This window comes from Colletes gigas, unplaced genomic scaffold (assembly GCF_013123115.1).
Source record: "Colletes gigas isolate AHSC1104 unplaced genomic scaffold, ASM1312311v1 Colletes_gigas_Sc00012, whole genome shotgun sequence".
NCBI lineage: Eukaryota > Metazoa > Arthropoda > Insecta > Hymenoptera > Colletidae > Colletes > Colletes gigas.
In genome coordinates, this window is record NW_025106641.1 from 497,180 (window position 1) to 519,102 (window position 21,923).

Here is a 21,923-nt window from a genome sequence, read left to right on the forward strand (position 1 = left end):
GACGTGTACAGTGTCACCCGGATAACTGGACAGAACCTTGTGTCTGGCGCTTCAGTTATCCGGGGAAGGCAGAGACTCCTACGTCGAACCGTTTTAAACATCTCCCCAGACGACATTCGTTCGATAACGAGTTCTTTCGGCTAAACCGGTATGGTGGTCACCGGTGACCGACGCTTCGAACCTACAACGAGTTCTTAACCCCTCAATAATTCGCCAAAAATGATTTTTCTTTGTGAAGAAAATGGATCGAAGTATATTTTAGCATTGTTTTTTTATTAAGCAATTTAAATGTTAGAGAATGTATTTTCTCCGTATTCCGTGGAACGTGCTAGTCATTAAAGGCTGCGTAAAAACAGCATCGTGTTCCGGTCAAAGGAAAAAGCTGTCGTTTATCGGGCGTGTCTACGTTGAAGAGGAGGAACTGGAGCGTCTCGATATCCTCCAGTCAGTATGCGTCGCGAACCGATGAGTCGGGAACATTTTTATCGCGGCGTTGTTCATTCCGTATCGTACGTCTTTGCGTGCTGTTTTTACTCTCCGCCCAGCGGGTGTACCCGTCGACGATCGATCCGAGTGTTTCGAGGCAATCATCCGCGCGAGCTTCGTCACAGACGATCATCCAGGTAACTGGACCAGCTGCGTTCGTCGTCAGCGATCTGCTGGTCCGACCTGATACCGCGCCATTTTCTTTTCAAGGCTTTACGCGATCCACTTCGCGCGTTTCTATCGCTAGATTTACCCGATCTCTCGATTCGGTCTCCATACTCGAAGTTACAGAAATTATAAATATTACTTTTCAATCTAAAAAAAAAAAAGTATTCGTCAGTCTGACGAATTCAAGTGGAAATACGTAATTAAAATTGCACTCGTACCTTGGGCTACGTGTATACTAACTTCCGCCATTGAAATCGAGTAATCATCGAACGAACTGTGCATCGCGGCAGCTATAGCCAAAGGTATTCATCCTATTGCAACCAGCAAAGTGGTACATTTTCGAATGAAAGGGAAAAATGAACAGCGAACCTGTGCCATTTGCGTCACGACGACTTCAATGAGGCATACACTGTATTCGCATTATGCAGATTATGACTGGTAAAATCGACGCGGAGTATTTTATTCTATAATTGAAATTTCGAATCGTCCATATTTCTTGCAATAAGTCGAGAGGGGTACAAGAGTTTACGATCGCGATCGTCGATCGAAGTTCATCGTCGCCCTTAATCAACGGCACACGACCCAGTAGAGGAACGAACCGTGAAAAATTATCCCGTTTTCCACCCTTGTGCGGCGCAACCTCGTTTCAGCACCGTTTCTGTTCACCTTTGCGCATTCGTCGGCCAACGACACCGAAAAAGAGGGGTCGTAAGCACGACCCCAGTCGGTGTCCCGACGAGTCGTGGCCTCTAGTCGACGAACTGTACGCTGATTTCGCAGTCACAGCTGTAGAAATAAACGGGGGCACGCGGGTTACGTTATTCTCGAATCAAAACATTCGTAAAGCCCTCCGCGCCGCTATAAAACGGCTCTCTCTCGCGCCGCCATTTTTCCTCTTCGCCGTGAACAGCGGTATAACCTAAAAAAAATTTAAGAAAACACGCGCTGGACTAATAGCAGATTCTGATTGTGATTCAGTTGCTTTCGATGCTTCAAATACATTTCTTTTGACGATAACTTCTAATATAGTATTTCGGGGCACCCGGTACATTACCGACGAAAGGGTACACCGACAATTTCTGTTACATTATTCGACAGAACCGAGATTGATATTTTTACGTATATTTTTACGATGCCACGTCCGGACAGTTTTCGTTCCACTTTTATTCCACTCGCGGGATCGAAGGATGTTCATGTAACGTCGAAACCTGACGGATGACGCTCGTATTTCACGGATTTAATTTTCAACGCCAGCTGCGCTTTCCAAACGGCCGATTTCGCAATAAACGTTAGATAGCGTCGCGAGAGCTGTTCAAACATCGCTTCTGTAACGTATGGCGTTAAAAACCGATGTCCCTAAAAAGCAAAACAATCACCGAAGAAGAGGGTCAACTCTATCCGTTGACGTGTATATACCGGATGTGTTCCTCGAACCGACTAGATAAGATACCTTCCGGATGGCGGGGATTTCCCTACGACGACCACCTGGAATTCGTTTCATTGCTCTATTTTTACCAGCGTCGTTTATTTTCTCAAGAATTTCAGACACCGGTTAAGTTTATCTCCTGCACAAACACGCCCGCAGATAATTTCCTTTCGAAAATAGTCGATAAGAGTCCTTTGCGTTTAGTCTTCGGAAGACACCCTCAAGTTATTTCCAGCTCGGTTCAGAGATAGATAAAACTTTACTCGTATCATAGGTTAGGTTACAGAATTAATATTGTTTTACAGAGAAATCACAAAGTCAAGCTATTTACAATCTTATAAATATTAAAGTTCAGTAAAAATTTAGGTTAAAAAAATGTAGATCGCCGGTCACCGGTGACCACCATGACGGTCAACGCATTAATAATGGAGAAATGGGAAATGGAGACGGCCTGGCTTGTTCAAAATGAACGGGCCACGGTTACATAAGCAACATTTACGTCTCCTAATGGTTTCTAATGTGTTTTCGTTTTTCTGATAGTCACTCGGTAACCTACTGAATAATAGATGGCGTATTTTCAGACACAATATGCATCCCAAATAAGGAAAGTCATATCTAAAAAGGGGATAGTATATGGTCAGAGCATTTGTACGTGACTGGACTCGTCCATCTGTCGTATTTCTTTTCTCTGGGAAAGAACAATTTCCAAGCAGAGAGGTTATCTTGAAACTACGAGAGTGTATGAGAAACAAAAAATAATGATTACGAATGGTACGTCTCGCAATTCCTTAAGAATTACGCAATTTTAATCTCGGCTAATTTTTTCTGAAGCCAACGTTTGCAGAGCTGTCCAACTGTCTTTATTTGCACACAAGCGAAAGGAAAAAGGAGGGTACGCATACAGAAGGTGCTTATGCACATCCGTATGAATCTGTTTCGTTCCTTTTGCGTCCAAAATTTAACCTCTGCGATACGTTCCAGACGTTTAGAAACATTCATTATTTCTCGCCTCGTTGCTAGATTCACCCCCTTGAATGAACATACTGACATAACCTCTTCAAGGATACTAGCACTACGGTTCAGCCTTCATATGGCTATAATTGTAAATATATATTTATATAAGTTTCTTAATTACATATATAGCATAGTCACAAAAACAGATTACGTCAAAGGTATCAATTAGAATTTTAATTCAGTTTGTACGAAGCAATTCGTCCCACAAGAGGTTAAAATTATACAAAAATGATGTGTTAATAGGACTGGATGTGTCGTTCGTACAATCTATATATTAATACATATAAATGTTTAAGTTATCCAGCATTTTTTTCGATTCAGAATTTTCGCGTCGCTTTTGTATTGCAAATGACCCCCTTGCTCGGGGAAACGCTGTTTATGCGAAACGACTACACTGTATTTGGAGGCGTCTGTCCTCTGACGGCGAACAGACGAAGCAAAACCGACACGGCGAGACCGCGATCCAAACGAAGTCGCCGGAGAGGGGTTGTAAACGCGGCTTTTCGTTAAGGTTTCCAGCGATAAGATTTGCATGTTCGCACGGGCCGAGCGTTCCCTCATGGTCGGTTCATGGAAATGGATCGAGCCTCTCGATGAATTTTCACGAGCCGACGAGGGGTTAGTGGGATTAACGTTCGCTGCGCTCGCAGTTGCGCAGGGGACGTCTGACACGAAACTGGGTTGCACTACTTCGCTCGGTTCTGGCCGCAGCCGGAGACCAGGCTCGGGTGCAAGCTGCATAATGCATAGCTGGCACGGGTCGAGGGGCGAGTCGAAAGCTGTCCAACACGGAGAAGTTTCACCTGTTAAAAAATTATGAAACTTCCAGCGCCCATAGTCCGCCGTCGCGATAAACGATACGCAATTTTTTCTCGTCCGGCGAGTTCATTCACCAGCGACTTGAAACCGGTTCCAGAATGTTGTACTATCTTGCGCTTTTATTTCTAGATTTATCGGTCGATTTATTTTTTTTTCCATTTGCGTTTTTATTAGAAATCTAAAAGTATATTTTATATTCCGGGCTTGTAAACTCGAGAGGTTCCGATTTAGATACCTTCTACTGTGTTAGAACGTAACCTCAATTTTCGAATGTTTATTCCGATTTTGCAGCCCCGTTAGTCTTAATTACCGTTTCGAGCGCTGCAGCCGCGACAAACACATTCCGATGATCCAATAGAAGGTTCGAATTAAGGGCGGGGTTGGGCTCGCCGACCCTGGTAACCCGATTAATCGTGAACGTCATTCGATAGGACGTTCCACGGTCGCGTTTCATCGGCCCCTTTCATTTACCGATTCCTTTGGGAGATTGTATCACGGCTACGAAAGGCGTGTACATCAATAGTTCGATTTCAGACGGGCCGAGTTTACGCAACGCGTTTATGGCGGTCATAAAGCGACCCTTGTCATTCTCAGTGCTAGAATGTTAGGTTAGAATGTTCGCAATTCCATTTGTCTTTTATTCATTTTCTAACCTCTCTTTCTGCCGTTGCTGTATACGTGCTTCGTCACGCTTATTCTCAGAATTAATCGCTGTATCAAATTAACCGTAAAAATTTTGAAACAAAAAATAATTTTAGATAGATGGGCAGAAAAGTAGCTATGTATGGCGTTTGGGAGGGGATAGGGTCCGTCTGTCTACGGATCCTCGAGCGGCTATTACATTTGGCGTATACCCAGACCGCGTTTCAGCGTTTCGTTTTCGAGGGAAATCATAAGGTTGCTAAATTTTTGAACCGTGGTCTTTTGTCCGTGGCAGGAGTACGTGACCAGGTACCATGGGCAGAAAATGGGCTCTCTGGAGCCGCACGTGTTCGCTCTGGCCGAGGCTGCGTACAGGTCGCTCCAGGACACGGAAAGTAATCAGTCCTGCGTGATATCCGGCGAGAGCGGCGCCGGGAAGACCGAAACCACGAAATTTATCCTGCAATATCTGTGCTCGGTGACCAGCAACGTGGACACGTGGGTGGAGCAGCAGATCCTGGAGGCGAACACCATCCTCGAAGCATTTGGTAATTACAGTTTAATAAGCAACTGTTCGTTACACGATTTGTCGTCGCTTTTCGATAAAACCTATTTTCTAAAGGCTGGAAAATAGGCGAACGTAAACACGCGAGTCATCTGAAACCGGTCGACGAACCCTATTCTTAATGGCATTTAAAAATAAAGGGGATTCGTTACTCGGGAGTCGAGAGCCGGAGAAACGAGTCAGGTGTTAAATGCAGAAACGCGAGGGGTAAGAACTGGGTCAATGGAGAAGAAAGATTTAAGGGATATCGTAAAAATTGTACCGTTCGAACCTGAGCTACGCCAAAAAAAATATTTAAAAAAAAAAAAATATTTTCTTAAAACAAGTTCGTGGAATTGAAGTAAAATTTGTTCGTTGCTTATTTTGTTTGTGAAATGCGAGTTTAACGCGAGTTCGTTTTTGGAACCAGGTAACGCGAAGACGGTGAGAAATGACAACAGCTCACGGTTCGGGAAGTTCATGCAAGTGTGCTTCGACAGCAAGTGGATGATCAAAGGGTGCATCATCCAGGATTACCTGCTGGAACAGAGCCGTATAACGTTCCAAAGTGCCGGGGAGAGGAACTACCACGTGTTCTATCAGCTGGTCGAGGCTGGCACGAGGGACAAGGAATTCGCCGAGCAGTACAAACTGATGCCAGCCAGCCACTACAAGTATCTCAATCAGTCTGGCTGCGTAAAGATCGATGGGATCTCCGACTCTAAGAAGCTGGATGCACTTAGGCTCGCGTTCAACGTACTTCAGGTAATTAAGCCCCGGCTAAATCCACACCGATAACCACGAAAATAGATTGCCGTTAATTGCTGGGTTCCTCGCTGCGTTTGATGTATCACCAACTGGAATATTCTAACTATAACTTGCCACGACTGATAATTTATAACGGTCGGAATTTTTCGGCGAAATTAAAAAGTTTCAAATCGTTCTGGAAAAATTGTTCCCGGTTGCGGAGGTTAATTACAATCATTTTTGGTGAATAGACATAGCCCCGAAATCCTATGCACTTTCAAGAAAAAAATTCGTGTAGATGGACAAATTTTTCGACGAAATTAAAAAATTTCGAATCGTTTTAAAAAAATTATTTTTGGTTACATGGGGCAATTAGAATCATTTTTGGTGAATAGACGTACCCCCGAAATCCTACTCACTTTCCAGAAAAAAATTCAAGAAGATGAGAAATTTTTCGACAAAATAAAAAAATTTCAAATCGTCCTAAAAAAATTATTTTCGATTACAAGGGTCGATTACGATCATTTTTGGTCATTACACATATATCCGAAATCCTACGCATTTTCGAGAAAAAAATTCCTAAACGAAAATGTAATTTATGGCCAGAAATGGTTCCCCGAAATTTCATGCGAATCTTTAAAACGTCATAACTTCTGAACGGATTGGACGATTTTAATGTTTAAAAATGCAAACGACGCGTATTTTAATGTAGAAAATGTAGAAATTCTAAAAATATTTGGAAAGTTGTTCCTTGACTCGGCAATATGTGAAAAACCCCATAAAAATGGTCCAATTTTCAAACGTCCATAACTCCTACAATAGTGAATATATTTCAATGAAACTTTTTTCGGAAGTAGTACTCATGGGTACCTATAAAATAGTATTAGACAACTTTTCTATAGGACGTCAAACAAAATTATTAAAAATGAAAAACGAATTTTCAGAAAAATCGACAGGGGGTAGGTGCCTACTTTATCGGCGAAAAAAAAAAAATTTTGAATCGTTCTGAAAAAATTATTTTCGTTTGCGGGGGTCAATTACAATCATTTTTGGTGAATAAACATACCCCCGAAATCCTACTCATTTTCCAGAAAAAAATTCGAGAAGGTGTGAAATTTTTCGGCGAAATTAAAAAATTTCAAATCGTTCTAAAAAAATTATTTTTCATTCCGAGGGTCGATTACAATCATTTTTGGTGAATAGACGTACCCCCGAAATCCTACGCACTTTCGAGAAAAAAATTCGAGTAGGTGGACAAATTTTTCGGCGAAATTAAAAAATTTCAAATCGTTCTAAAAAAATTATTTTTAGTTACATGGGTCAATTACAATCATTTTTGGTGAATACACATACCCCCGAAATCCTGCTCAGTTTCGAGAAAAAAAATTCTTTATCGAAAATATAAAGTGAGGTTAGAAATGTTTCCCCCGAAGCTGAGTCCTTTGTTAAATTTTTCCAGGTTGCGCCAGAGATGTGCGAGGGCATTTTCAGAGTGCTGTCCGCCATTCTCTGGCTGGGAAACCTGAGCTTCGAGGACGTCGATGGCGAAAGATGCGAACTGAGCACCGAGGATCTCGAGATCGTCGGTACGGTGGCTCCGTTGCTGGGTCTGCAGGTCGAGGATCTGACGAAGGTGGTGCTAATACGACAGATAAACGTACGTGGAAACATCACCGAGATACCTCTGAAAGTGCAGGAAGCCAGAGAAAACAGGCACGCGATGGCGAAAGCGTTGTATTCGAGGGCGTTCGCCTGGCTCATCAACCACATCAACAATTGCACGAACCCCGGGCAGGACAGCTCGAGGTTCCTCGGCGTCCTCGATATATTCGGCTTCGAGAACTTCGCCGTAAACAGCTTCGAGCAACTGTGTATCAATTACACCAACGAGAAGCTGCACAAGTTTTTCAATCACTATGTGTTCGCATTGGAGCAAGAGCTTGTAAGTAGTTTCTGCCCGCTCGGTTCAGCGGTGGTTCATTGGGGCATGTGATGAGCTTGTGGCTCAACTGGTGGGGTGAAACCAGAGACAAGCAAAGTAGTTATCTAAGCGAAAATGTCGAGTAACGAGTTAAACTTAAACAGCTTATATATTTATAACGTTCTTGAACAAATCTGATACCTGTACCTAATATAATCATACAATTTTAGTATAAGGATTTTTATTATCAATTTAACTCTGATTGCAAAAATTCATAAAACTCCACACCCCAAGTTCTTACATCAATACTTAACTGGTTAGCCATGAAATTTGTTTTCATAGAAGGCAACATAGAATTTTCAATATATGTAAAAGGTTTTCATAATGCACGTCCTTAAAGGGGTTAGAGAGCAACAAAGGGACGACGCGAACCCACCGATGGCGAAGTCAATTACCGTAACACGTGGGACGTTTCGAATTTCAGTACCGTCAGGAAGAGATCCAATACTCCCATATCACCTTCACGGACAACACCATGTGCCTGGAATTAATCGAGAAACCTCCACGATGTGTTCTTAAGTTACTGACCGAGCAGTGCCATATGCCGAAAGGCTCCGACTTAGCTTACCTGACCAATTTGCACGCCGAATTCGAGAACCATCCGTGCTACGTGAAAGGCGACGACCGTCGAAAATGGGAGAAAGAGTTTGGCGTGAAGCATTACGCGGGATGCGTCACGTACACCGTCGAGGGTTTCGTGGACAAGAACCGCGACGTACAACAAGACGTCTTCTTCGACTTCATGTCGAGAAGCACGAACGAATTCGTGCAAGAGATCACCGTTTACCAGGACCTTCTTGGATGCACGGTGGCCCGTGCAAGCGGGAACACTACCACCATGTCCCGTGGAACGTCCAAAGGCAAGCCTACTCTTTGCGACTCGTTCAGGCATCAGCTGCAGGCGCTGGTCGACGTTCTGCAAGCCACCACACCCTGGTACGCAAGATGCATCAAGCCGAACATGCAAAAGATAGCGAACCACTACGACGAGAAGCTGGTGTTGGATCAGCTGAAGTATCTAGGCATGTTGGACATCATTCGAATAAGAAAGGAGGGCTTCCCTATACACATGGCGTTCCACGACTTCGTCGCTAGGTATCGATGCTTGGACAAGGCGCGTTTGTCCCGTTCCGGGGAGGAGATCGAAGCTGTCAAGTGCCTGATCAGTAGCCAAGGTATACCGGAGACCGAGTGGCAAATAGGCAGGAGTAAGGTGTTTCTGAGAAGCTACGTTCACGAGCCGTTGGAAGACTCTAGGAACCAAATGGTCACCAGCAATGCCATCATGATACAGAAGATATGGAGGGGCTACGTCGATAGAAAGGGTACGTTACTTTTGTAGGCTATCAGGGAATTATTAAGTTCCTGTATATTGCGTTTCCCTTTGCAGACTACAAACGCGTAAGGGAGGCTGCGTTGAAGGTGCAGCACGCTTATCGAGGCTGGAAACTAAGGATAATGTTCATCAGAAAGCGCAGAGCAGCTATTGTCATTCAGAGTCATCTGCGCGGTGTCTTTGCCAGGGAGGTGGCGACAGCCCTGAGGGAAATGAGGCGAGTGGATGAAGAGATGAGAAAGAGAGAGAGATTGGAGGAAGAGAGGAGACTAATGGAAGACAAGAAAGCGCTAGAAGAGAGCCAAAGGTACGATCGACCAGCCACCCTACAGTTTATGATACGTAGGGTGTTGGTAAAGCTTTGTTGTACGCTGATATAAATGAACCGAGGAAGACAAATAACAGTATACAAGTATCGGGTCGAGTCATGATCCACTGATTCAGATTTCTACATTGCTATGCACAACGAAGCTTTTCCAGCCCTCTAGGTACTATACCCTTATTTTAGTATACGATGTGCGGTGACGTTACGTGGGATGATCGTTCGTTTGTGCGTTAATAGCGTTTCCATTTGTGTCTCTTGTAGCGCACAGTACAATGGTATTGTCGGAATGGAGCCTGGGTAAGTTCCTGAGTAGTTGAAACGGCGAATAAAAAATCCCTGCCGCATGATGGAGTTTTGCAGCAAATAATTGCTCTTAACATACGTAACAGAGTCTAATAGACCCGCATATGCATATCAGCACGCGTCACGTATTCCCCTGACTAATCTCTGCGCTTAAACACTAAAACCACCCGCTACGATCCACGAGCGAAGTGTCTCTAGCGGCTTTGTTCGATTTTACAGGAAGGCGCAAGAAGAAATCGCCGCGTTGTCGCAAATGGCAGAACAGATGAACTCCAAGATGGCTGCCTCGGATTTGCAATCGGTAGATCTGGACAATCTGTTCTCGTTTCTGTCCGACGTTCAGTCGACTAAGGGTAATCAAATTATCGACGAGATTGGCGAGCAAATGGACGAATTGGTGGAAGATCTTGACGTAGAACTGGAGACTGTGATTCAGTTGGAGATGGAGATGAACTCCAAGTCAGAATCCAGCGCGAACACTCCGAATGGACAGGACCCACCGTCGCCGCCCCAGCAACAGTCGCAGTCGCAGCAGAGGATAGCCTGTGGAAACAGTGGCAAGCTTGGTCAGCCTAGTCTTCCAGAACCCACTGAACCTCCTCCGCCCCCGCCACCGCCTGCTCCGCCTATAGCGATGAACGGTGATTCCTCCACCGACAACGGGGAGCCAATTTACGAATCCGTTTTGCCACGCGAGGAAAACAGTCCCGGTAGTCCCATCGTGGTGAACGGAAACTCTGGATCGTTGGTGAACGGTGAGACCTGTGGATCGCCTCCACCGGTACCAAATAACAAGGTCATCAAGGAGCAAATTGCAAGCAGTCCTCCCTCCAGGCCAGAATCGAGGAATTCGAACAGCCATCACTTGCATCACAACCATCACCAACCGGTGCCTCAGCAGCAACAGAACGGCCACGATCAGCAGCAACAGCAGCAACAACAACAGCCACAACCACAGCCGGTAGAACGCGAGCAAAGACGGAAATGTAGAGTGGAGCGCAAGCTTCAGGAACTGGAGGACAAAAAGGAACCTGACAGCGAAGTAACATATCACGACATCGTAGAGTTCGCGCAGAATTACTTTAACAGCCACGAACGATCGCCCGAGGGAACGATAATGGCCACTCTCACCAGAAAATCGCGCGGCAAGAGCGTCGAGTTCATACCAAAGTACGAAATGGTCACCTATTACAAAGGCTCCACCATTCCAAATTCTCACATTCATATGTACGACCCTGATAACGTTAACGTGGCGTGTTCGGTCTTCAGGGTAAGCATCTAATACTAGTTTTATGAAATTGTTTTTTTTATTTGGTATCCAGTCGAGTAGGCAATACAATAGAGAGTTAACGTTCGTTATGAAACTGTTTCTTGATGTTTAGGATCTCTGTAAATACATAAGGGGAGAGATGAAGTTGGATCAGGAGATCGCAACTATTCAGAGTATAATCGGTTATGGTATCGAGCGCGAAGAGCTGAGGGACGAGATTTTTGTTCAGTGCATGCGTCAGGCGACAAATAACCCCAACCTAGAATGGGCTGAACGAGTCTGGTTATTGCTGTGTCTGGCGATCGTTGCTTTCCAGCCTAGCAAACTGCTCTACAAGTACTTCCTCTCGTTCTTGCGAAAGAATTTGGCTCTGGAAGGGAAACTGAAGCAGTACGTTCAATGGTGCGTGGATAACTGTAAAAACATGAAAGCCTCCTGCAGACAACATCCACCGTCCACGGTAGAGATCGCTGCCATGAGACGATTGGGCACTATAGTTTGTCGGTTCTTCTTTCTGGATGGAAGAACCAAGGCTATCGATGTGCATCCGACCGACACAGCCGCCGATGCGGTTACAAAGTTAGGTGAAAAATTGGGGCTTCGATCTCTGGAGGGTTGGGCGATCTACCAAAGCAGACCGGATGGCGAGGAGCACGTGCGGGCGCACGATTACTTGTACGACGTGATAGCTGCTTGGGAAATGTACGCGTTACCAGACTTATCTATTTTAACAAACTATGTACTGTTAAAAATAACTACAATTAATTCTAAATCCTCAGGAAACAATGCAAGTTGAACACAGCGCAATCAACATTTTCCACGCTGCGACGAAGTAACAACGCTACTTTAGGCAGCGGTGATAATAGATTCGTCTTCAAGCGTAGATTGTTCAGAAACACTCGGGAAATATCTCAGGATCCCGTCGAAGTGAACATGCTGTATGCCCAAGCAGTGTACAATGTTGTGAAGGTAATTAACGTTGCCACAAAAAAAGAAAATATTCATTTACCAATATTGTCTCAACGTTTAATTTTCAACATTTCAGTGCGACGACTTCCCAGTGTCCGAGAAAGTTGCCCTTCAGCTTGCAGGCCTGCAAGCTCAAGTCGCTTTGGGAGATCCGAAAGATAACGATCGATTAGATTATTACAGCGAGGTGGATAGCTTTTTGCCTTATCGAATAAGTCGAGCCCGTGGCGACGATGTTTGGGTGCCGATAATAGCCCAAGCACACAGACAGTACGGTGCTGGTCGCAAAGAATTGGCGGCCAAAGTGTTGTATCTGTCTTGCGTGATGCAATACCCGCTCTACGGCACGACGATGTTCAACGTCACGTATCGAGGATACTGGTCCTACGGTAATCAACTGATCCTGGGCATCAACTGCGAAGGTTTGATGCTGATCAAGCCGGACGATAAGTTCGTTTTATCGGAGTATAGGTATCAGGATGTGGAGAGCATTATGTTGGACCCGAGCGACTCCTTCATCACGCTGTCCCTGCTTCGTCACAATCCCGACAGCTCGCACAAGTGTTTCGTGTTCGAAACTGCGCAGAAAAATGAGATCGGTAGTTTGATCGTTAGCTACTGTCCAGCGTTGGCTGGTTGGATCACGGAGAACGAGGTTCCTACCAAGAAGCTCAAGTGCATCACCAACGAGGATCGTATCAGGCTCTATCACAACTTGGTTAACTGTCGAAGGACGCTCGTCGACGCGGAAATACTGAGGAAACCGCAGGACTCTGGCGGTGGTTTCCTCAGGAATACCCTAAGGAGGCTATCGAAGCACAGAATAGAGAAGCTCAGGCAGGAACACGGTAGCGCAACGGATCACGGTGAGACTTACAAGGGATTCCCGTACGCGTACTGGGCGTTCAGCAGACAAGCTATACCTCAGAGTCTTTCGAAACTTCCCGATCCTGACGAGCAAATGTCCCTCAGCGTGTTCCAATTAATCTTAACGTACGCGGGTCTCGGACAGAATGGCGACACGGTTCGAAGAGTCGAAGACGAGCACGTGAACCTGATACAAACGGTGATGGAACGTTGCATAAGGAAAGAGAACTTGCTGGGCGAATTGTATTTACAGTTGATCAAGCAAACTACCGATCACCCTGATCCTAACAGTCGGGTGAATCTCAGGCATTGGGCGTTGCTCTCTCTGGCCTGTTCGGTAATCCTACCGCCGCAAAAGGTTATTCGAAAGTATCTGATCGCGCACTTGAAGCGTTGCGCCAGCGATTACGTGACGGAAGAAGGGAAGTATGCCCGATTCGCTGAAAAGTGCCTTTACAAGACGCAGGGCACGAGGAGAAGACAATGGCCGCCGAGCAGGGAAGAGATAATGTGCACGATCAATCGTAGGCCAATTTACGCGAGATTCCATTTCATGGATGGACAGTACCACGCCGTGGAATTCCATCCGTCGGCGACAGCCAGGGACGTTATGGAAATCATCAAAGTTAAGATTGGTCTGGAAGAAACAGCTCTGGGTAGAGATTACAATAATCACGTTACGTAGTTTCATTCGCTGGTTATCATGATTTACAATTGAGCTATGATTTACAGGATATGCTATTTACGAGGTCCTAGGACCGACCGAACGAGCATTGATACCGGAAGAGAAAATCGCGGACGTAATGTCGAAATGGGAACGTTACAGAACGGCGAACGCACAACAGAACCAATCGCAAAGGAAACATGCACACCATTTCTTCCTATTTAAGAAACATTTGTTCCTCGATCAATACATGAATCTCGACGATCCCGTGGAGAAAGAGTTACTGTACCATCAAGTGTTGCACGATTTACGCGCCGATCGGTTCCCAATCACCGAGAAGGAAGCTGTAAATAATTTTCTTTCCGTCTGTAAACCTTGTTAAACTTGTTACATATATCGTAGATCGGAGGACATTCGAAAAGAACGCGGCACGACGTTTACTGAACTCTCGATGTCTTTTCAGATGATGCTGACAGCCTTGCAAGCTCAATTGGAACTAGGTGATTGCGAGGATGCCGTTTCGGACCAAGATTACCGTGCTATATCGAGTCACTGCCTACCCGCAAGACTGGTACCAAATTTGTGCGTGGAAGGTGTTTTCCAACACCATCAATCTTTGAGAGGAATGACGCCGCCAGAAGCGAAAAAGGCTTTCTTAAATTTAATTCAGTCATGGCCACTGCACAGGGCCACGATATTCGATGTGATGCAATCGTTTACTTCGAACTGGCCACGCGTTCTTTGGTTGGCCGTCGATCAACAAGGTCTTCACCTTCTGGAGCATCGCTCTAGAAATGCTCTCTGTACCTACGAATATAACAGTATTCTCAGTTATAATCCAGCTGTTAGTTGTTTGATGATTATCACCGGTACTGATAAGAAACAGAGCAAAGTGATCCTAACGACATCCCAGGTAACTGTTTGCAGAGCTTAAAAAGAATGTAAAGAATGTTTTGAGCATCGAGCGGATTTTTAATTTGTCTTTGCTATTAATTTCAGGCACACCAAATAGCGAATTTAATTCGCGAGTATATGGACGTGCTACAATCGCCGCCAGAAATACCGAAGAGAGATTCAGCGATAGCTCAACAAATAGCTCAGCAACAGCTGCAGCAACCACCCTCGAATCTCACGACTGCCGGTGGTCGTAAATCACGACCTGCTTCGGTATTGCATAGAGGTGCTCCAGTGATACAATCGCAAGCTAGTTAAAAAGTTAGGCGAATCGTTAGGTGAGACACTTCTTCCCAACCTGATACGCAAACGATTAACTCATACATGTGTAAAAGTTTCTTCTTACATATTTGACTCTTTAACGAAGATGCCTCGATATCTGATGTTTCTTTGATAAAGATAGGCCGACTCAAAAGAAGAAAAATGCATTCCAATATCGTCTACAATAACCCCTAATATACACCTATACTTCTATATTTCTACATTTCATCATTCAGATTCAATTATTTGTTGTTAAAATTAAAATGTGAAGTTTGTTATCAGGCTGTGGCGAGGAAGTGTCCTGTAGTTATTAATGCTTTATCGGCAAGGCCTATCAGGCGGCGAGTAAGAATCGTCGCGACGAGATGGCACTAGCCTAGGAATACTTCTTTCTTCCAGTATTTATTCAATTTAGCTTAGGGCTCGAGAGGCGTCGAATGATGATAGCTGCCACCGCGGAGAGTAGATCTAGCAAATGGACCGACCGACAAAACAACTGCCATTTTACGATTTTTCAAGCTGCAAAGCTGTTAAAGATTTCTATTTCCATTTTTCCTCGTGTAAACGTCGTTGCCTTTTTTACGAGCGATCGTCAACGTTTTTTATACAAATTTTTCCAGCGTATACAACCCGCAACCGTAAAACGCAATAACCGCTGAATTGATCGATGAGTATTATTAATACAGGTGTACCGTATCCACACACTTCGACATATCATTTCGTATCGTCTAACGAAAAGTGTGATATACACGATTTCATTTGGACAATGTCAGGAACGACTAATTCATTAATTCTATCCTCGATTTTACTTCTCTCGTTAATCACTCTGTTCGACGATACCATCAAAAAGAAAAAGTAAAACTTCGAATAGTCGCCATATTGCAATCGACGTTAACATCTCGAATATTAGACTTGCGCAAAATTTAAACACAATTATACACGCTATAATTATACTTACATACAATATTCCAAGTATAGCAAGCGATAATGTAATAATTAACTCGTATTTCGAAAAATCTTCGATCACGTTTCAATCGAAAGTTGAACGGTAATCGGATATTCGTTTTTCAGACAATCCTTTCGCGCTATCGTCGCTTTTCTTGTAAAGCTTACGACTATGAAATTAAATCGAGCATTTAATAGGTGGAATTATCGTTCGTGCGGAAATAAAAAGAAAAACAAAAAAAAAAAAACAAAAAAATATCCGTGATTCGAATGCGATCGTATCGATCAAAAATGCCACGAAATTGCGTCCAAAGAAATTTTGTTTCGTTTCTTTTAATTCAAGAGCCCCGGAATCGCTCGATATCTTGGTATGTAAATATTAAACAATCAACAGAGGAATGTTTAAACGTAAAACGATAACGATAAGTTTCGAGCAGAATTCTCCAGTGTTCAATTCAAATTTCGTTTCCACGTAAATTAAATTTACATCTCGATCGCGTACAGAAATTTGTAACCCTTTCAAAATAATCTATCGTATCTGTAGAGCTCAACTGGTATACGGAATCGAAGTTCTTTCACAGTTCACTATGTAGAAATACCGTTAGTTTCTGCTAATATTAACGGTGATTGCGCTCAATAATATAACAATTACAAGATTCTGTAAGTAAAGAATTGTACGATAATTCATTTTTCGAGTTACACGGTATATCCGATTTTACGAAGCACTTTTTACGGAACACAGTCGAGAAAGGGTTAGGGTAACATTACGTATGCAATTCCCTCTAATAAGAATCTTTTGTCGAACACTGGAGCTCATCGAATCCGGAGTTCGTTCGGACCAAAATTTCGTTCCAATGTCTCGAACCACTGCCTACGATCCTTGCTTACGCGTAAAGAGCAAAGTTTCTATTTTCACTCGATTACTGTAAAGTGTTACGATGACTCTTATTGGTTGCTCGGAATTGTAATCTGGTCAGAAGTTCTCTGTTCGCCTTTTGGCGGCAATAAATATTGCGCCGTGTACCTAGAAAACGTTGCGATACGCGTACTTAAGGATCGATCAGGAAGCAAAGATCGAGGACTCGTGACGAAACGAAGAAGTTTTCGTGTACCCTTTGTATTTATTGAGATTTCCTTTCCGGGAGTTTGGCTAAGATTCGACGAGTGCAGAGACAGACTGTGATCCGCTTTGGGTGTCCTTAGTCTTCGAGAGCTGTTTAACGAGTGAGACTTCGTGTTAACTAATAGAAAAATGGAGGACGGAAGAGGTGGTGAGTGGCGAATGCGTGAACGGCGCGGGTGAGAAAGAGATCGCGTGAATGTGTGAAAAGGAACGTACGAATCGAGAATGCGATTTACGACGCGTGCATGATACTTAAAAGGGAAAAAGAAAAGGGGGGTGGGAGGGAGTAGCGGGGGAAGGTACGCAAAACCCCGTATTGTGTAACTTAAGCGAAATAAATTATTGGTTGACGATGTTATATTGAAATATTTAAGAACGGACAACACTGTATATACGTATATAAATAGTAGACACGCATAGATGGATACGCACACAATGCAAATTACATGCGATTACATACCCACACAGACATACACACACACACGCGACAAATTTTGTTGTAAACTCGAAGGTACACCTACAAAAATACAGAGGGAGTTACACGCCTACACGCGACGAGGTTATACATACTATTATATAAATATGAACATAAATATAAATATAGATTATTAATATACTCGAGCTATGTATTAAGGGTACAATAAAAGAAAGCGAAGCTTTAATATTGCAAGTAATGAGGACTTGTTTCTTCGGGTAGCAAATTAATCGAACGACGATCAGCGACGTTGCTCGAAGCGAAACTATTTAAATTGTTCTTTAAGTACGATCAAATAATTATGTTCCGAATAACGTACAAGCGAAAGCATTTTGAATCGCTATAAAATATCGGTGCTTTGTCAGTGGCTTCCCGACATTTTAATTTAAAAGTATGTTACGAATTTAATAAATAAATAACTGGTTATCAAACGCACATCATTGCGTATTGAAGATATGTTCAATACATGAAACCTACGACAACATTAAAAAACCGTGATTTTTTTTAGTCAGAATAATCGTGGAAAATTTGGAACTTAGGGACATAGACAAACTCCATATTTGCTTAAAAATAACATTTATTGAATATTATACGCGTCTGGTATGAATTATAAAACTATTCGTCGGTGTCGTCGTCGGTCTTTTCATCCTTTGGTGCTTCCTCGACGTTTGGAATTTTTAATTTCCGTTTAAAAGCGTCAATGTATTTCAGTACTTGTGTTTTGGAACTTTGCTGCACCTGCATGAAATTAACAAGTGTATTCATTGCAACTAGTAAGTAATAACATATTGTCCATGGAAATTTACCATTTCCAAAACTTTATCCAAAGCGAGCAGTATATTTTTTTTCGACGAGTCGTCTATCTCCAGATGCAAATACTGTAAAGATTTAATGAGCATTTCCTCGTCGATGCAGCTGTTTGAATTTATCACTTCCGTAAAAATGGTGAAAACAAGATTATTGTGCGCGTAATAATTTTTCGATGCGAATTTGGAATGGCTGATTCTGGTCATGCTCAGTATGAATTTGGACACGTCGTAGGGATCAATTTCTTGCAAGGGACTGGTGTCTGGTGCGTTGTACAAAATTTTTAATGTCGGCAAGTACGCCTCTTCAAACATTTCTTGCGCCTGGGGTACGCGTGTTAAAAAGTTATCGAAGAAAGTACTTAAACACTGTCGAAGATAGTAGTCCCTATCATTCGCTGGATTGAAGCATAAAATTATTAATCTCGACAATAAACCGACGCTACTGATTCGTTGATTAATCAACAACTTGCAGAAACCTTCGGTGGCGATCGTTCTTATTTCTTCATTCTGTGTTTTTATTAAAGAAAATACACGTATCATTTTCTCAACTTGAACGAACGTTACGCGAAATATATACTTACCGCGTCGTCTAATAATCCTGTTAGAATTTTAATAAAATTGCAATTGTTCCCCTCAGTTTCAGACCTCTGTGTCGACGACGGAGATTTTTTACTTTGATCGATGGTTTCTTCCTGACTTTCTACGTTCCCGAAATATTCGAGACCGTATAACGATAGAAGATCAAAGATTCCCTTCAAAGCTGTGATCAAAATTTTTGAATTTTCTTGCTCCAGAGAAAACTGTAGAAGCAATATTACCATATGTTTCTTCGCAAGTTCCTTATCTAATATGCCATAGATACTGATCGTTTTTATTGCCAGCATGTAAACGTTATCGTTCGGATACTACGAATAAAAATTACATCGAATGAATCGGAGGAGCGAAATAAAAAATTAGAAAACAAGTACTTACATCTAAACTGACGAGACCCATTTTCATCAAATCTCTAAGAGTCGGCGTTAACGAAGTTACGGACTGTAGTGCAGTACATATTATGCTTAGACATTTAATCATCGTTTCCGGATCATCTTTTTCCTTGATCTCTTGTTCGACGATCATCAAAGGAGGAGGAACTTTTACCGAAGACATTTTTATTTCTTCGGTTAATTCATTTATTTCCTTCTGTAAACTGTCCGCCTTCAAAAACTCCTTGTCTTGTATAGCCTGATACTCTATTTGTTTTAATTCCAACAACTTCACCTTGAGCGATGCTATCTGAAAAATACTATTAATTAGGGGCATTTATAGTTCAAATATTTAGCGTGAACGTATTTTAATATTACGTCTAGATTACATGCTTACATCTACATCGTTCTTTTCTTGTTCGTATTTGGAAATTTGAGGATTTTGTTCAAATTGCGAAGGTTCTGTCAAAGGCGCTCTAATATCGCCGATCACGTTACATAAAATATTTACTCTACTATTTACATCTGGTATAACATATTGTAAATGCGATACTATACATTCGATGATCTTTTCAGACCAGTGGTTACCTAGCAAGGTATTGCATATTAATTCGTTCAATTTTTTCCGGCCAAGTTCATCGGACAAATCGTACGTTGTTGTTATCTCAAATAACTGCAAGAGAATAAACTTATGCATAGAATTAACCCATTTCTCCGTTTGGTTTTCGAGTATTGATGTTTGAAAGTCGGAGATATATTTGCAAAATATGGATAATTCGGGTATAATTTCTTCCAATTTGTCTGTACGATTTTCATGATAAAAATATTTTATTAAACATTTCCAATACAATACATTCTCGCTGTTTAACTTATCTACTGGAATTAATTTCGTTTCTTTGTTTATTGGTAATTGTTCTATCAAACTGTTTATCCCACTGCTCCTAATTGAATAAAAATGAAATATTTATTAGTTCAATTAATTGTAATAAATAATCTTATATCACTCGACCCGATTACATTAATCGTTTTTCCAATTACATGCATATGATAAGGTATAAATGAAATACGTACTTAAATAAAGTTTCTAGAGAAAGAGCAGATACATCTGTACCAATTTCAGCATCAAGGGCTCTCACTAAACTCAATAAATCCCCTTTGAAGTATCTCAACCATGATGGTAACATAACATTTTGTACATACTTCCTGACCAGATCAGATCTATCTTTTAAACCATCATTTAATAACCGGTCTCTCTGTGTGATAGTCAAAGATCTAACTGTGATCTTACTGATAAATTCATACGCCGCTTTACGTACTCTTTCATTCACATCTCTTGTTCTTCTTAATGCTACCTGCAATGTTTTTTGATTTTTTCCCATGCACATCAATGTTGCTTTGCGAACTTCTGCCACTGGGTCCTTGGAAGCATGATATATGTACAGTTTTATAACTCGACAGTTGTCGTCCATAGGGTCTTGAAGTCTATGCAAAGCGTATATCGCCTCTGCCCTGACTTTTGGCGATTTATCCTTCAAACGATCCGTCATGGAGGCAATAATTTTGTCACAAAGTACATCATCTATGAATGTTTCATCCCCCATTGAGTTCAGTAACATATTCAGAAATTTACAAACACGAAATCGTACGGCTGGATCTTTCACACAACAATGGCTCAACAGAAAGTCAAATAATTTACTAAGGAAAGGACACAGTGGTTCCTCAGACTCTTCATTCGTGACATTAAATAAACTGGCAGCAAACTTGGCAACAAATTGAAGAGTACATTCAACTCGTGGATGGTGCTGTGCGACAGTAAGTGGAATTCTAATGCACGACACAAAAGATGCCCAAAAATCTGACAGTTCGTACTAAAATAAGAAAAGAATTAGCATATCAATTATATTAAACGTACATCATGCATATCTAAATCAAACGAATGTTTATAATCAACCATTCGCGATAACAAAAATGAAAATGTCACGAAGAATTAGATCGCAACAATAACAATCTGTTCGTACCTGCTCGTAGTACTTCCTTAACTTTTTCATGTTACTTTTATGACAAGTTCTAGAGAACTGAACATTGTAGAATATTTTCCCTATAAGTGCATCTATATTTTGATCCATGTCTGTTCCAAATTATTCCGCTAATGCTTTAAATAAATGAGCACTTAATAGCATTGTGAACATATACCCGTAATTTCATACAAGATTCCAACCGTTTTACTTTTCAAATGTATTCGGAGATGCCAGATTGAACGCCGGGTGCACCAATCACACTGTGCCTTGATCACGTGTACGTGAGATCGTAGAGTTTCGGAAAGTCGACAAAGGCAAATTGACGCATGCTCTCTTTCTCGATTCTCCGAAGCTGACCGAATTAATTTCGGACCGACTCGTGGGAGTCGAGAGAGGAAGGCTCACATTTGCCTTCTCGCTCCCACACAACTGAAATTCGACCTCGCGTCGACGGCATACGATTCCAAGTCTCGTCTGCCCAGGTATTTTTTACTTTCCGACCTATGTATGTAGACGAACATAAGCAAGGTACTATAATGAAAAGAAATTTTGTGAAATTTTTCTTACGAAAATACACGTTTTAAGACCCCCCGATCATATTTGAATTATTGAAAAATAATAAATTCTTTTTTATTATTCCTATGTATGAGCGTACATATGTATATCATTTCAGATATCACATCTACTACATCTGGCAACGTATAACCATTACTGCCGGCTACTGCCAGCCTCTCACAGCCTCTGCTGGCTTCTACTGGCCTCTGCCAACCTCTGCCAGCATGTGCGGGCTTCTGCGTGCCTCTGCTGGCCCC

The 21,923-nt window shown here is 42.4% G+C and overlaps 2 protein-coding genes across 4 annotated transcripts in view; one reads left to right on the top strand and one right to left on the bottom strand.

The window, feature by feature from the left end:
- Window positions 1-17,747, top strand: part of LOC122398878 (myosin-I heavy chain) — a 39,548-nt gene extending 21,801 nt beyond the window's left edge. Inside the window, exons 4-16 of one of the 3 annotated variants that reach the window (XM_043399140.1) lie at window positions 4,851-5,103; window positions 5,530-5,864; window positions 7,306-7,788; window positions 8,252-9,152; window positions 9,218-9,470; window positions 9,750-9,785; window positions 10,011-11,061; window positions 11,174-11,763; window positions 11,841-12,030; window positions 12,107-13,553; window positions 13,630-13,907; window positions 14,025-14,474; window positions 14,561-17,747. In XM_043399140.1, coding sequence (XP_043255075.1) covers window positions 4,851-5,103; window positions 5,530-5,864; window positions 7,306-7,788; window positions 8,252-9,152; window positions 9,218-9,470; window positions 9,750-9,785; window positions 10,011-11,061; window positions 11,174-11,763; window positions 11,841-12,030; window positions 12,107-13,553; window positions 13,630-13,907; window positions 14,025-14,474; window positions 14,561-14,773 — 6,480 coding nt within the window. In that variant the 3' untranslated portion in view covers window positions 14,774-17,747. Of the gene's footprint in view, window positions 1-4,850; window positions 5,104-5,529; window positions 5,865-7,305; window positions 7,789-8,251; window positions 9,153-9,217; window positions 9,471-9,749; window positions 9,786-10,010; window positions 11,062-11,173; window positions 11,764-11,840; window positions 12,031-12,106; window positions 13,554-13,629; window positions 13,926-14,024; window positions 14,475-14,560 lie in introns of all 3 variants that reach the window. The other 2 variants (XM_043399139.1, XM_043399141.1) reach the window with 2 other exon arrangements.
- Window positions 17,748-17,934: 187 nt separating this feature from the next.
- LOC122398904 (condensin complex subunit 3-like) lies at window positions 17,935-21,549 on the bottom strand. The gene is made up of 7 exons (XM_043399168.1): window positions 21,112-21,549; window positions 20,165-20,961; window positions 19,491-20,034; window positions 19,101-19,403; window positions 18,710-19,033; window positions 18,126-18,635; window positions 17,935-18,057 (listed from the first exon to the last, which is right to left on the bottom strand). Exons 1-7 carry the CDS (start codon window positions 21,217-21,219, stop codon window positions 17,935-17,937), a joined length of 2,709 nt encoding a protein of 902 aa, XP_043255103.1. The 5' UTR covers window positions 21,220-21,549.
- Between the last annotated feature and the right edge of the window lie 374 nt (window positions 21,550-21,923).